Consider the following 16,274-nt stretch of genomic DNA (forward strand, 5'->3'; position numbering starts at 1 on the left):
AATAGGACTAGGGACTACTGTGGGTGTGCATGTGATTATATTTACCTGGTAGTTTTGTGTCGAAGGTCAATGATGGCATCAACTTGAGCCAGGGAACAGTTAGATAGAGTCAAAATGACTGGAATCATACAGAGACTACATATAGACAGAGGGGGAGAGAAGGGGAGCGAGGCAGAGGGCGGGTAGTGAGGGGGAGAAAAGGGAGGGGGGAGTGAGAGACAGCGGGGGCGAGAGGGAGGGGGGGTGGGGGAGGCAGAGTTAAAGTGAAATATAGACAGAGAGATATGGTTATTATACTCATTCTATGTCACATTAACTAAAGCACTGCACTTAAGGTTCCTGACTATCAGTCTGTTTCTCCTCACTGTCTCCAAACCACACTAATAGTTATCATTTAATCTCCTCAAAGCACCTCTCTTCTGCCAGCAACAACAGTTCTAGAAATAATTACATTAACAGAGTTTAGAACCAAGTCATGTCAAAAGATAATTGTTTAAGTCCAGTTCTGACTAGTGAATTATTTGAGAGTACGCGTGTCACACAAACAACCACCCTTGGGACAGGCAGGCTGACAGATGTCTCATGAATGGTTTCAGAGTACGCGAGAGAGAGAGAGAGAGAGAGCGAGAGCGAGAGCGAGAGAGCGAGAGAGCGAGAGAGCACGAGCGAGCGCGAGCGAGCGAGAGAGCGCGAGCGAGAGAGAGAGCGAGAGAGAGAGAGCGCGAGAGAGCGAGAGCGAGAGAGAGAGAGCGAGAGAGCGCGAGCGAGAGAGCGCGAGAGAGAGAGCGCGAGAGAGAGAGCGCGAGAGAGAGAGCGCGAGAGAGCGCGAGAGAGCGCGAGAGAGCGCGAGAGAGCGCGAGAGAGCGCGAGAGAGCGCGAGAGAGCGCGAGAGAGAGCGAGAGAGCGCGAGAGAGCACGAGAGAGCGCGAGAGAGAGCGAGAGAGAGCGAGAGAGCGCGAGAGAGCGCGAGAGAGAGCGAGAGAGCGCGAGAGAGCGCGAGAGAGCGCGAGAGAGCGAGAGAGCGCGAGAGAGAGCGAGAGAGCGCGAGAGAGCGAGAGAGCGCGAGAGAGCGCGAGAGAGCGAGAGAGCGCGAGAGAGAGCGAGAGAGCGCGAGAGAGCGAGAGAGCGCGAGAGAGCGCGAGCGAGAGAGAGCGAGCGCGAGAGAGAGACACATTGCACTATCACCACAGCCCTAGCATTTCTGTCTTCCTGTCTCTTCCCCGGTCTGTATTTCAGTGCTCCAGGTGTCACCTGGCCCCTGAGCCATTATTTTATTCTGTTTAGAAGTCCAGTCATAGATACTGCTATAGGGCAAGTGGCATCCAAACCCATACAACCAGGACAGGTACCAAGACGCATGGGGAGAGATAGAAGCAAAGAGATCTCTCCCCTTTTCTTGGCTGGGTTGATATTGCATGCGTGCAAACATGTCTGTGTGCTTTGTGTATGGAATGTGTGTGTGCGGAATGTGTGTGTGCGTGTGTGTGAACGTGGGAGTGCGTGTGAACGTGTCTGCATGCGTGACGTGTTACCTCTTCTGTACGAAGGAGTGGCTGTAGCTTTCGGGGTAGTGCAGGCTGGTCTTGATGAGGTGGGAGAGCTGTTCCATGGAGGGCCGTGTCATAGGAGGAGGAAGCTCTGGTTTAAACTTCAGCAGCACCATCTCTTGAGCCTCCTACAATTCCACAGGTCAGAGGAACACAACAGAATCCACACCATTATACACACAGCCTCCTACAACAGGACAGAGGAACACAACACGAGGTCAGGACACAGGAACAGATGCCATTTCAACACACCATCTATACATCTCCTAAGCCTCGTACTAAACAACAGAGAAACCGAGACCATTGTGTCAAACAAACACTGCATTTATATACATGTAGTTACACACATTTTGTTGTGGCATAATTTGTTCACCATTGTGCAGCCTGCCCCGTCCAGGACTTTTGCCGTTACAAAATATAATGAACGGCCTCTTTGGCAAAATGCATTGACATTCAGAAAACTATAATTAGACGTTTTGACAAAAGACAACTTTTCAGTTGGTGTGTGTGTGTGCGCGCAGTCGTGGCCAAAAGTTTTGAGAATGACACATTAATTTTCAAAGTTTGCCGCTTCAGTGTCTTTAGATATTTTTGTCAGATGTTACTATGGAATACTGAAGTATAATTACAAGCATTTCATAAGTGTCAAAGGCTTTTATTGACAATTACATGAAGTTGATGCAAAGAGTCAATATTTGCAGTGTTGACCCTTCTTTTTCAAGACCTCCACAATCCGCCCTGGCATGCTGTCAATTAACTTCTGGGCCACATCCTGACTGATGGCAGCCCATTCTTGCATAATCAATGCTTGGAGTTTGTCAGAATTTGTGGGTTTTTGTTTGTCCACCCGCCTCTTGAGGATTGACCACAAGTACTCAATGGGATTAAGGTCTGGGGAGTTTCCTGGCCATGGACCCAAAATATTGATATTTTGTTCCCCAAGCCACTTAGTTATCACTTTTGCCTTATGGCAAGGTGCTCCATTATACTGGAAAAGGCATTGTTCGTCACCAAACTGTTCCTGGATGGTTGGGAGAAATTGCTCTCGGAGGATGTGTTGGTACCATTCTTTATTCATGGCTGTGTTCTTAGGGCAAATTGAGAGTGAGCCCACTCCCTTGGCTGAGAAACAACCCCACACATGAATGATCTCAGGATGCTTTACTGTTGGCATGACACAGGACTGATGGTAGCGTTCACCTTGTCTTCTCCGGACAAGCTTTTTTCCGGATGCCCCAAACAATCGGAAAGGGGATTCAGAGAAAATATCTTTACCCCAAGTCCTCAGCAGTCCAATCCCTGTACATTTTGCAAAATATCAGTCTGTCCCTGATGTTTTTCCTGAATAGAAGTGGCTTCTTTGCTGCCCTTCTTGACACCAGGCCATCTTTCAAAAGTCTTCGCCTCACTGTGCGTGCAGATGCACACACCTGTCTGCTGCCATTCCTGAGCAAGCTCTTTACGGTGGTTCCCTGATCCCACAGCTGAATCAACTTTAGGAGACGGTCCTGGCGCTTGTTGGACTTTCTTGGGCGCCCTGAAGCCTTCTTCACAACAATTGAACCTCTCTCCTTGAAGTTCTTGATGATCCAATAAATGGTCAATTTAGGTGCAATCTTACTGGCAGCAATATCCTTGCCTGTGAAGCCTTTTTTGTGCAAAGAAATTATGACGGCACATGTTTCCTTGCAGGTAACCATGATTGACAGAGGAAGAACAATGATTCCAAGCACCACCATCCTTTTGAAGCTTCCAGTCTGTTATTCAAACTCAATCAGCATGACAGAGTGATCTCCAGCCTTGTCCTCGTCATCACTCACACCCGAGTTAACGAGAGAATCACTGACATGTCAGCTGGTCCTTTTGTGGCAGGGCTGAAATGCAGTGGAAATTTTTTTGGGGGGATTGAGTTCATTTGCATGGCAAAGAGGGACTTTGCAATTAATTGCAATTCATCTAATCACTCTTCATAACATGCTGGAGTATATTCAAATTGCCATCATACAAACTGAGGCAGCAGACTTAAATTAATATTTGTGTCATTCTCAAAACTTTTGGCCACAACTGTATATCAATACATTTATGTTTTATATCTAAAAACATTTGAGCCCTATTAGTGACATTCCCTTATACTAGAGGTCGACCGATTAATCGGAATGGCCGATTAATTAGGGCCGATTTCAAGTTTTCATAATCGGAAATCTGTATTTTTGGGCGCCGATTTCCGATTATTATGAAAAGGTATAAAAACATTTTTTTTATTTAACTAGGCAAGTCAGCTAAGAACACATTCTTATTTTCAATGACGGCCTAGGAACAGTGGGTTAACTGCCTTGTTCAGGGGCAGAACGACAGATTTTCACCTTGTCAGCTCAGGGGTTCCAATCTTGCAACCGCACAGTTTACTAGACCAACGCTCTAACCATTGCACTCCACGAGTAGCCTGCCTGTTACACGAATGCAGTAGAAGCCAAGGTAAATTGCTAGCTAGCATTAAACTTATCTTATAAAAAACAATCAATCATAATCACTAGTTCTAACTACTAATCCAGTTTAGCAGGCAATATTAACCAGGTGAAATTGTGTCATTTCTCTTGCGTTCATTGCACGCAGAGTCAGGGTATATGGAACAGTTTGGGCTGCCTGGCTCATTGCGAACTAATTTGCCAGAATTGTACGTAATTATGACATAACATTGAAGGTTGTGCAATGTAACAAGAATATTTAGACTTAGGGATGCCACCCGTTAGATAAAATACCGAACGGTTCCGTATTTCACTGAAACAATAAACGTTTTGTTTTCAAAATGATAGTTTCCAGATTCGATCATATTAATGACCAAAGGTTCGTATTTCTGTGTGTTATTATGTTATAATTGAGTCTGATTTGATAGAGCAGTCTGACTGAGCAGCAGCAGGCCCGTAATCATTCATTCAAACAGCACTTTCGTGCGTTTTGCCAGCAGCTCTTCACAAGCACAGCGCTGTTTATGACTTCAAGCCTATCAGCCTAATGGCTGGTGTAACCAATGTGAAATGGCTAGCTAGCTGGGTGTGCGCTAATACTGTTTCAAACGTCACTCGCTTTTAGACTTGGAGTAGTTATTCCCCTTGCGCTGCAAGAGCCGCGGCTTTTGTGGAGCGATGGGTAACGCTGCTTCGAGTGTGGCTGTTGTCGACGTGTTCCTGGTTCGAGCCCAGGTAGGGGCGAGGAGGGGGATGGAAGCTATACTGTTACATTGGGAATACTATAGTGCCTATAAGAACATCCAATAGTCAAAGGTATATGAAATACAAATGGTATAGAGAGAAAGTCCTAGAAATACTATATTAACTACAAACTAAAACCTCTTACCTTGGAATATTGAAGTCTCATGTTAAAAGGAACCACCAACTTTCATATGTTCTCATGTTCTGAGCAAGGAACTTAAACGTTACATGGCACACATTTTTACATATTACTTTCTTCTCCAACACTTTGTTTTTGCATTATTTAAACCAAATTGAACATGTTTCGTTTTTTATTTGAGGCTAAATTAATTTTTATTTATGTTTTATATTAAGTTAAAAATGAGTGTTAATTCAGTATTGTTGTAATTGTCATTATTACAAATATTTATGTATTTTTTTTTTTAAATCAGCCAAATTTGAATCGGTATCGAAGTTAAAATCATAATCGGTCGATCTCTACCTTATACTGTATGACATTCTGATATTCAAGTAGGTAGAAATAATAGCTAAGTTGTTCAAAACAATGCCTTTGCTATAGAGGTAATTGGTCTAGGAAATGATGTGGGAGAAGAGAAAGTTAACGAGCGACGGCAGGAGTGAGGGAGGAAGGTAGGGAAAATTGTGGTCTCGGCTTACGTGCAGAGCTATAAAAAGCCAGAGGGATAAAGGATGAGAGAAGTTCTCTTGTGCACGCCAGTGTTACGAATGAGCGCCGCAGACACTGTTGCTATGCCAACAGCTTGGCTTGGAGGAAGTTGTGTGTCTGAGGGGGAGTAAAAAGGAAGTGTCAGACTAAATGTGGATGTGGTCTGGCAGGTGAGTGGGTAGAGGAGAGAGGGGGAATGAGGGAGAAAGGTGGTGGCAGACATCACGTTTTGTCTCTGGTCGTTATTGAGGAGTTATTTTTAGACTGGGAATGAGGCGGTCTGATGATAATAGCCGTATTTATCTCCATCGCAATCGCTCTCACACACACACACTTAAACCACTGACACACACACACAACACAATCATGCTTAAACCAATGACACACTACTTCCACAGGAGGTAGACAGAATAAGAGAAGTGCAAAACTGTTTGCATCGTGCAGTGGGTACAGTCTGTACCTCACAGATAGTATCCATACACGCATGTGCGCACAGGCACTTAAACTCACTCTGTCATTAAATCACACTGTGTGTGGGAGGGAGTTGTACAGCTGTGATGTGAATGTAAATGTATTGAATGTATTTTGTAAAGTGTGACAGTGTGTTTAAGAGATTATGAATGTAATGAATGTAAATGCATAGTCATTGAAAAGTGCTTCTCAAATCCTTCATGACTGTGGTGACTAACTAGAAAGGTTAACAGGGATAGAGCCATCTGTCACTTTCTCGCTCTCTCACACACCAACCAGACACACACTAGTGATGCGCAGGTCAGCGGTTTGTTCACCCGCAACCGCCCACAATTGCTTATAACAAATGCGCAACTGTGTGGTAAAGTGAAAATCTGAGGCCCACACCAGACCCTAACCTACTAATATAAACAATGACATCTAAAAATTGCGCTGTACAGTCAGAAATAGGCTTAAATTTCAGTTTATAATCTGACATTTTGGTGTACTATTTGTTTGTGAATTTGTCTATAGATACATGCAGCTTCTATTCTGTCATTACTTGTTGCCCTAGAATACTAAATAAACCTCTGTTACCCAGAATAATGCCATAAATCGATAGAATGAATGCTTCAATCTAGTTGACATCGGTAAAGTTCTCTTTCATCTCTGCTTCTCTCACGCAACAAAGATGTTTAGGGACCGGAGAGAAAATGCAATAACAAAAAAAACCTACCCAACATGTTTCTGATAAGATTTCAGTTAGACTTGGATGTATATTTTGTCCTCTTAAAACGTCTTATTACACAAGTTATGTTAGTGATATTAAGATTCTAACAATGACTGTGTTATTTAGGAAAAGTCAAGGATGGGGGGGACATGAAATGGCAAAGTATTAAAACATTTGTAAAAACAATTGTGGACGCTCAACTTTTCTAATGTGACACAGTGTTTCAGAGAGTTAATGAATGAAGTCATTGAGAAGTGCTGATCAATCATTCAAGACAGTGGTGACTAACTAGACTAAGGTTAAGAGGGTTAGAGCGGTCTGTCACTCTCTCACATACACTTAAAGTAATGGCTTGGTTAAATCACTCTGTCTTCATATCTTCAGAGACACCCCACAAAAAAAACACAGCTTAAATGTGTGTGGGTGCGTAAGTGTGTGAGTATGTGTATAAGATTGTGTGTGTGTGTGTCTCTCTGTGTGTCAGAGTTAAAAAGGCTTACGCAGATAAATCTGGGGCAGGAGCCAAGAGTCATTTCATTAAGTATTCAGACCTCTAGACTTTTTCCATATTTTGTTGGGTTACAGCCTTATTCTAAAATTGATTACATTGCTTTATTTTACCGTAGGTAAACTCCAATAAAGTTGTAGAAACATCAAGGATGATCAATGGAAACAGGATGCGCCTGAGCTCAATTTCGAGTCTCATAGGAAAGGGTCTGAATACTAATTTCAGATTTTTCTTTGTAATAAATTTGCAAAAATGTCTAGGGTATTGTGTGTAGATTGACGAGGGAAAACATGTATTTAATCCATTTTAGAATAAGGCTATAAGCGGTATAAATATTTTGATATTTAAGACATTCTAAGGGTTTGCATCATTCACAACTAAAGTTGCCAAATAACTCTACATCTAGCACATTTCAAATGATCACTTTTATGCTTAACATAGCCACTTCATAGTTGTTCTGGAATGGGGAAAATATCCTTCCTATTTTATTCAGCTAAGTTCAATTATATTCTTCTTACTATAAAATCATTTTAAAAAATGGCACAAGACTTAAGCATATCATGTCTGCTAAATGAACAAGCGTACAGCTTATAGCATAGTGCATTGTCAGATAACATACAGTAGGCCAACTACTTCTGTTCTTCTGAAATATTTTTTCATCATATCATGTTTCTTTAGACCTGCCCAAAATAAATAATGGATTTATTGTGATGGTGTATATTAAATGGCGTGCATCAGCGACTTGTATGCGTGAAGTCCTGGAGATGCTAAAAGGTGTTTATGTTAATTAACTGTCAATAACCGTGAGACCTGCATTAGCATTACAATAGCTGGCTGACAAAATTTCATGACAGCCACAGCCCTAGAGTGGTGACAAATGGAATTTTCCATCTAGGGATAAATAAGAACAATGAACTTCTTCACACAGCCTTGAAATAGTAAAGCTTGGGCCTGCCTTGAAACCACTTAACTTTTACATAAGAACTACACTTGGACGTCACAGTTTTCTTTTACCTGCTACACTGGAAGCGTAACCTTTGGCTATCGGTGTAGACCTAACCCTGTAAAAACTTGTACCAGGCCCCAGACACCAAACTTTTCAGTGCCACCAGTGACAGCATGGTTACAGATTGTGTATGTGTGTTTTGGAGGGGGCACACTAAACACTCAGCTGGAGTTGTGTGTGTGGTTTTGTTTGTGCTTCAGTCTCAATGCAGATAACTCAGTCCTGAAGAGTGTATAGTTATTCAACTTGTGTGTACACTAAATAGCTTGTGTACACTACACAGTAAGAACACAACAGTGATTTGAATGTTTACACTTGTTGATCATTACATGGCCAGCGTTCATTCAGTGTGATGAGTCTTCCAGGAGAGAGGAGACAGCCAGAACACTGTGTGTTGGGACAGTGGCAATGTTTTTGTTTTTTGGCTCTGTACTGGATTTTAAATGATACAATGACTATCAGCTTTAATTTGAGGGTATTTTCATCCATAATTGGGTGAAACGTTTAGAAATTATAGCACTTTCTATACATTTTGGTGCCCATTTTCGGGCACCAAAAGTTTTGAAACAAATATACTTAGATGTTCATTAAAGTAGTAAAAAGTGTAGTATTTGGTCCCATATGCATAGTACTAAATGACTACCATAATTTCCGGACTATAAGCCGCTACTTTTTTCCCACGCGTTGAACCTCGCGTGGGAGGTTCTAATACACGGCTAATTTATGGATTTTTCCCGCTTTCACAAAAGTCATGCAGCCAAAAAACTGAGCACCGTCACATAATGTGACGTAAATCGAGCGTGCTCAAACTTCCCATCATTCTGATTACAGTAGTAATTTTGTCACCGTCATCATGGCAAAGACACAGAGAAATGCAAATGATGCAGCTTTCAAGTTGAAGGCGATCGATCTGGCTGTTGGAAAAGGAAATAGAGCTGCTGCACGGGAGCTTGGCCTTAATGAGTCGATGATAAGACGTTGGAAACAGCAGCGTGAGGAACTGACTCAGTGCAAAAAGACAACAAAAGCTTTCAGAGGGAAGAAAAGCAGATGGCCCGAACTAGAAAATGAGCTTGAAGACTGGGTCAACACACAGAGAGCAGACGGCCGAGGTGTTTCAACTGTGCAGATCCGACTGAAAGACAAAACAATCGCCACCGCAATGAAGTTTGAGGATTTTAGAGGTGGACCATCGTGGTGTCTAAGATTTATGAGACGTAAAGGCCTGTCCATCAGGGTTACGGACGAGTCTGTGTCAGCGGCTCCCTCCCGACTTCGAGCAAAAAGTTTCAAACTTCCGCAAATTCACTGATGCAAAGATAGAGGAGCATTCCATCAGCCCACACGACATCATAAATATGGACGAGGTTCCTCTGACGTTTGACCTGCCTCTCACTCGGACTGTCAACAGGAAAGGCGAATCATCCGTCACGCTGAAAAGAACTGGGCATGAAAAAACGCACTTCACCTGTGTTCTGAGCTGCACGGCATCGGGAGAAAAGCTTCCGCCGATGTTGATTTTTAAACGCATGACGATGCCAAAAGACAATTCCAGAGAGGAATTGTTATGAAAGTCAACAAGAAAGGATGGATGACAGAAGGCCTAATGCATGAATGGCATACAGAGTGTTACGGCAAGCGACCGGGAGGATTCTTTCACAAGAACAAGGCATTGCTCGTGTTGGACAGCATGAGGGCCCACATAACAGATTCTGTGAAAGAAGCCATCAAGAGGACAAACTCAATTCCAGCTGTGATTCCTGGGGGCACAACAAAGTATTTGCAACCACTCGACAAAGTGTAAATCGTGCATTTAAGGTGGCGCTCCTTGTTCAGTGGGAGGCTTGGATGACAAGTGGGGAGAAATCCTTCACTAAAACGGGCCGCATGCGAAGAGCAACTTATGGTCAAGTCTGCCAGTGGGTCCTGACAGTGTGGAGCATTGTCAAAAAATCCACTATCATCAACGGGTTTCGAAAGGCTGGACTGCTGCGTGTTGAAGAGGGCAGCATGAGCTCAGCGGGGAATTTGCCTCCGGATGAAAGTGACGAGAGCGACAATGAAAACGATCCAACATCGGATGAAGCAATTCTGAGGCTATTCAACTCTGACACCGAAGGAGATGACTTCAGTGGTTTCAGTGCACAGGAGGAAGATAGTGACCAATGATTTTCTTGGTAGGCTACTGTTTACTGCTATTTTTTAAATATTTGTTACAAGCTGTGTTTCGTTTAAAAGCCTATTTATTTTGGTCACAAGCCGTGTTTCGTTAAAGCCTATTTATTTTGTAACAAGCCGTGTTTCGTTTAAAAGCCTATTTATTTTTGTAACAAGCCGTGTTTAGTTTAAAAGCCTATTTATTTTTGTAACAAGCCGTGTTTCGTTAAAGCCTATTTATTTTTGTCACAAGCCGTGTTTAGTTTAGAAGCCTATTTATTTTTGTTACAAGCCGTGTTTATTTTAAAAGCCTATTTATTTTTGTTGTTACAAGCCGTGTTTAGTTTAAAAGCCTATTTATTTTTGTTGTTACAAGCAGTGTTTCGTTAAAGCCTATTTATTTTTGTTGTTACAAGCCGTGTTTATTTTAAAAGCCTATTTATTTTTGTTGTTACAAGCCGTGTTTAGTTTAAAAGCCTATTTATTTTTGTTGTTACAAGCAGTGTTTAGTTTAAAAGCCTATTTATTTTTGTTGTTACAAGCCGTGTTTCGTTAAAGCCTATTTATTTTTGTTGTTACAAGCCGTGTTTAGTTTAGAAGCCTATTTATTTTTGTTACAAGCCGTGTTTTGTTAAAGCCTATTTATTTTGTAACAAGCCGTGTTTCGTTAAAGCCTATTTATTTTTGTTGTTACAAGCCGTGTTTAGTTTAGAAGCCTATTTATTTTTGTTACAAGCCGTGTTTTGTTAAAGCCTATTTATTTTTGTTACAAGCCGTGTTTCGTTAAAGCCTATTTATTTTTGTAACAAGCCGTGTTTCGTTTAAAAGCCTATTTATTTTTGTTACAAGCCGTGTTTCGTTTAAAAGCCTATTTATTTTTGTTACAAGCCGTGTTTCGTTAAAGCCTATTTATTTTTGTAACAAGCCGTGTTTCGTTAAAGCCTATTTATTTTTGTAACAAGCCGTGTTTCGTTAAAGCCTATTTATTTTTGTAACAAGCCGTGTTTCGTTTAAAAGCCTATTTATTTTTGTAACAAGCCGTGTTTCGTTTAAAAGCCTATTTATTTTTGTTACAAGCCGTGTTTCGTTAAAGCCTATTTATTTTTGTAACAAGCCGTGTTTCGTTAAAGCCTATTTATTTTTGTAACAAGCCGTGTTTCGTTAAAGCCTATTTATTTTGTTACAAGCCGTGTTTCGTTAAAGCCTATTTATTTTTGTAACAAGCCGTGTTTCGTAAAAGCCTATTTATTTTTGTTACAAGCCGTGTTTCGTTAAAGCCTATTTATTTTTGTAACAAGCCGTGTTTCGTTAAAGCCTATTTATTTTTGTAACAAGCCGTGTTTCGTTAAAGCCTATTTATTTTTGTAACAAGCCGTGTTTCGTTTAAAAGCCTATTTATTTTTGTAACAAGCCGTGTTTCGTTAAAGCCTATTTATTTTTGTAACACGCCGTGTTTCGTTTAAAAGCCTATTTATTTTTGTAACAAGCCGTGTTTTGTTTAAAAGCCTATTTATTTTTGTAACAAGCCGTGTTTCGTTTAAAAGCCTATTTATTTTTGTAACAAGCCGTGTTTAGTTTAGAAGCCTATTTATTTTTGTAACAAGCCGTGTTTCGTTAAAGCCTATTTATTTTTGTAACAAGCCGTGTTTCGTTTAAAAGCCTATTTATTTTTGTAACAAGCCGTGTTTCGTTTAAAAGCCTATTTATTTTTGTAACAAGCCGTGTTTCGTTTAAAAGCCTATTTATTTTTGTAACAAGCTGTGTTTCGTTTAAAAGCTTATTTATTTTGTAACAAGCCGTGTTTCGTTAAAGCCTATTTATTTTTGTAACAAGCTGTGTTTAGTTTAAAAGCCTATTTATTTTTGTAACAAGCTGTGTTTAGTTTAAAAGCCTATTTATTTTTGTAACAAGCCGTGTTTCGTTAAAGCCTATTTATTTTTGTTACAAGCCGTGTTTCGTTTAAAGGCTGTGTAAAGTTAATTTGTTTCAATGTACCGGTAGGCACCTGCGGCTTATTTATGTACAAAATACATATTTTTTAATAATTCAGTGGGTGAGGTTTATATTCAGGTGCTCTTAATAGTCCAGAAATGACGGTACATCAAGCTAGAGTCTACAAATATGTTGGATGCATTTGCTCTTTTTTTTAGTTGTGTTTTAGATTATTCTGTGGCCAATAGACAGAAATGGTAAATAACATAGTGTGTCATTTTAGAGTCACTTTTATTGTAATTAAGAATAGAACGTTTCTAAAAAACCTCTACAGTAATGTGGATGCTACCATGATTACGGATAATCCTGAATGAATCGTTAATGATGAGAAAGTTAGATACACAAATACCATACCCCCAAGATATGCAACCCTCTTACCCTTATAATAACAGAGGTGGTTAGCATTTTTGGGGGGTATGATATTCGTGCATCTAACTTTCTCACTCATCATTATTCACCCGATATGGATGAAAATACCCTCAAATTAAGGTTGACCGTCTGCACTTTAACCTCAGTCATTGTTTGATTTCAAATCAAAACTTTTGGAGTATAGAGCCAAAAGAATAATAAAATGCTTCACTGTCCCACTAATTACAGAGGGCACTGTATGTATGTGTGTGTGTGCACCTCTTTCTGTCTGAGGGAGCAGGCCTCTTTGCCAATGGTCTGTAGTGCCACATGAAGCTGTCCTTCCAAGATCACCTGCTTGTTGTCTTCAACAACAAATGCCTGTCAACAACAAACAAATATTAGCAACCAACAACATACAGTGCCTTGCGAAAGTATTCGGCCCCCTTGAACTTTGCGACCTTTTGCCACATTTCAGGCTTCAAACATAAAGATATAAAACTGTATTTTTTTGTGAAGAATCAACAACAAGTGGGACACAATCAATGAGTGGAACGACATTTATTGGATATTTCAAACTTTTTTAACAAATCAAAAACTGAAAAATTTGGGCGTGCAAAATTATTCAGCCCCTTTACTTTCAGTGCAGCAAACTCTCTCCAGAAGTTCAGTGAGGATCTCTGAATGATCCAATGTTGACCTAAATGACTAATGATGATAAATACAATCCACCTGTGTGTAATCAAGTCTCCGTATAAATGCACCTGCACTGTGATAGTCTCAGAGGTCCGTTAAAAGCGCAGAGAACATCATGAAGAACAAGGAACACACCAGGCAGGTCCAAGATACTGTTGTGAAGAAGTTTAAAGCCGGATTTGGATACAAAAAGATTTCCCAAGCTTTAAACATCCCAAGGAGCACTGTGCAAGCGATAATATTGAAATGGAAGAAGTATCAGACCACTGCAAATCTACCAAGACCTGGCCGTCCCTCTAAACTTTCAGCTCATACAAGGAGAAGACTGATCAGAGATGCAGCCAAGAGGCCCATGATCACTATGGATGAACTGCAGAGATCTACAGCTGAGGTGGGAGACTCTGTCCATAGGACAACAATCAGTTGTATATTGCACAAATCTGGCCATTATGGAAGAGTGGCAAGAAGAAAGCCATTTCTTAAAGATATCCATAAAAAGTGTTGTTTAAAGTTTGCCACAAGCCACCTGGGAGACACACCAAACATGTGGAAGAAGGTGCTCTGGTCAGATGAAACCAAAATTGAACTTTTTGGCAACAATGCAAAACGTTATGTTTGGCGTGAAAGCAACACAGCTCATCCATCTGAACACACCATCCCCACTGTCAAACATGGTGGTGGCAGCATCATGGTTTGGGCCTGCTTTTCTTCAGCAGGGACAGGGAAGATGGTTAAAATTGATGGGAAGATGGATCGAGCCAAATACAGGACCATTCTGGAAGAAAACCTGATGGAGTCTGCTAAAGACCTGAGACTGGGACGGAGATTTGTCTTCCAACAAGACAATGATCCAAAACATAAAGCAAAATCTACAATGGAATGGTTCAAAAATAAACATATCCAGGTGTTAGAATGGCCAAGTCAAAGTCCAGACCTGAATCCAATCGAGAATCTGTGGAAAGAACTGAAAACTGCTGTTCACAAATGCTCTCCATCCAACCTCACTGAGCTCGAGCTGTTTTGCAAGGAGGAATGGGAAAACATTTCAGTCTCTCGATGTGCAAAACTGATAGAGACATACCCCAAGCGGCTTACGTAATCGCAGCAAAAGGTGGCGCCACAAAGTATTAACTTAAGGGGGCTGAATAATTTTGCACGCCCAATTTTTCAGTTTTTTATTTGTTAAAAAAGTTTGAAATATCCAATAAATGTCGTTCCACTTCATGATTGTGTCCCACTTGTTGTTGATTCTTCACAAAAAAATACAGTTTTATATCTTTATGTTTGAAGCCTGAAATGTGGCAAAAGGTCGCAAAGTTCAAGGGGGCGGAATACTTTCGCAAGGCACTGTATGCCTGTCAACAAGCATAAACAAATATTAGCAACCAACAACATGCGCGTGTCAACAAGAACAAACAAACATTAGTAAATTCATTGGCCTGATGTCAAAAGCAAAACAGCAAAAACAACTTCAGCAATCAGCTCAACAAAAACTTGACATAAAATTGACTATCAACGCATAATTAAACACTGAAACAGGATGGAGGGAAAAAAAAACTTCAGCATTTATTGACAACATCTTCAATAATGACGTGAGCTAAATATACACAGCTCAAAAAAATTAAGGGAACACTTAAACACAATGTAACTCCAAGTCAATCACACTTCTGTGAAATCAAACTGTCCACTTAGGAAGCAACACTGATTGACAATACATTTCACATGCTGTTGTGCAAATGGAATAGACAACAGGTGGAAATTATAGGCAATTAGCAAGACACCCCCAATAAAGAAGTGGTTATGCAGGTGGTGACTACAGACCACTTCTCAGTTCCTATGCTTCCTGGCTGATGTTTTGCTCACTTTTGAATGCTGGCGGTGCTTTCACTCTAGTGGTAGCATGAGACGGAGTCTACAACCCACACAAGTGGCTCAGGTAGTGCAGCTCATCCAGGATGGCACATCAATGCAAGCTGTGGCAAGAAGGTTTGCTGTGTATGTCAGCGTAGTGTCCAGAGCATGGAGGCGCTACCAGGAGACAGGCCAGTACATCAGGAGACGTGGAGGAGGCCGTAGGAGGGCAACAACCCAGCAGCAGGACCGCTACCTCCGCCTTTGTGCAAGGAGGAGCAGGAGGAGCACTGCCAGAACCCTGCAAAATGATCTCCAGCAGGCCACAAATGTGCATGTGTCTGCTCAAACAGTCAGAAACAGACTCCATGAGGGTGGTATGAGGGCCCGACGTCCACAGGTGGGGGTTGTGTTTACAGCCCAACACTGTGCAGGACGTTTGGCATTTGCCAGAGAACACCAAGATTGGCAAATTCGCCACTGGCGCACTGTGCGCTTCACAGATGAAAGCAGGTTCACACTGAGCACATGTGACAGACGTGACAGTCTGGAGACGCCGTGGAGAACGTTCTGCTGCCTGCAACGTCCTCCAGCATGACCGGTTTGGCGGTGGGTCAGTCATGGTGTGGGGGTGGCATTTCTTTCCATGTGCTCGCCAGAGGTAGCCTGACTGCCATTAGGTACCGAGATGAGATCCTCAGACCCCTTGTGAGACCATATGCTGGTGCGGTTGGCCCTGGGTTCCTCCTAATGCAAGACAATGCTAGACCTCATGTGGCTGGAGTGTGTCAGCAGTTCCTGAAAGAGGAAGGCATTGATGCTATGGACTGGCCCGCCCGTTCCCCAGACCTGAATCCAATTGAGCACATCTGGGACATCATGTCTCGCTCCATCCACCAAAGCCACGTTGCACCACAGACTGTCCAGGAGTTGGCGGATGCTTTAGTCCAGGTCTGGGAGGAGATCCCTCAGGAGACCATCCGCCACCTCATCAGGAGCATAACCAGAGCATGCCTAGGGAGGTCATACTGGCACGTGGAGGCCACACACACACTACTGAGCCTCATTTTGACTTCTTTTAAGGACATTACATCAAAGTTGGATCAGCCTGTA

General features: G+C 41.8%; 1 protein-coding gene across 3 annotated transcripts in view; it reads right to left on the minus strand.

Moving 5' to 3' along the window:
- Positions 1-16,274, minus strand: part of LOC110524643 (trafficking protein particle complex subunit 8) — a 79,824-nt gene that overhangs the window by 2,218 nt on the left and 61,332 nt on the right. For 2 of the 3 annotated variants that reach the window (XM_021604488.3, XM_090236109.1), the window contains 3 exons: positions 12,894-12,995; positions 1,533-1,675; positions 46-135 (listed from right to left, as the gene is read on the minus strand). In XM_021604488.3, coding sequence (XP_021460163.3) covers positions 46-135; positions 1,533-1,675; positions 12,894-12,995 — 335 coding nt within the window. Of the gene's footprint in view, positions 1-45; positions 136-1,532; positions 1,735-12,893; positions 12,996-16,274 lie in introns of all 3 variants that reach the window. The other variant, XR_016496332.1, reaches the window with a different exon arrangement.

Source organism: Oncorhynchus mykiss, chromosome 5 (assembly GCF_057628025.1).
Source record: "Oncorhynchus mykiss isolate SJ-2025 chromosome 5, ASM5762802v1, whole genome shotgun sequence".
In the NCBI taxonomy this organism is placed as follows: domain Eukaryota; kingdom Metazoa; phylum Chordata; class Actinopteri; order Salmoniformes; family Salmonidae; genus Oncorhynchus; species Oncorhynchus mykiss.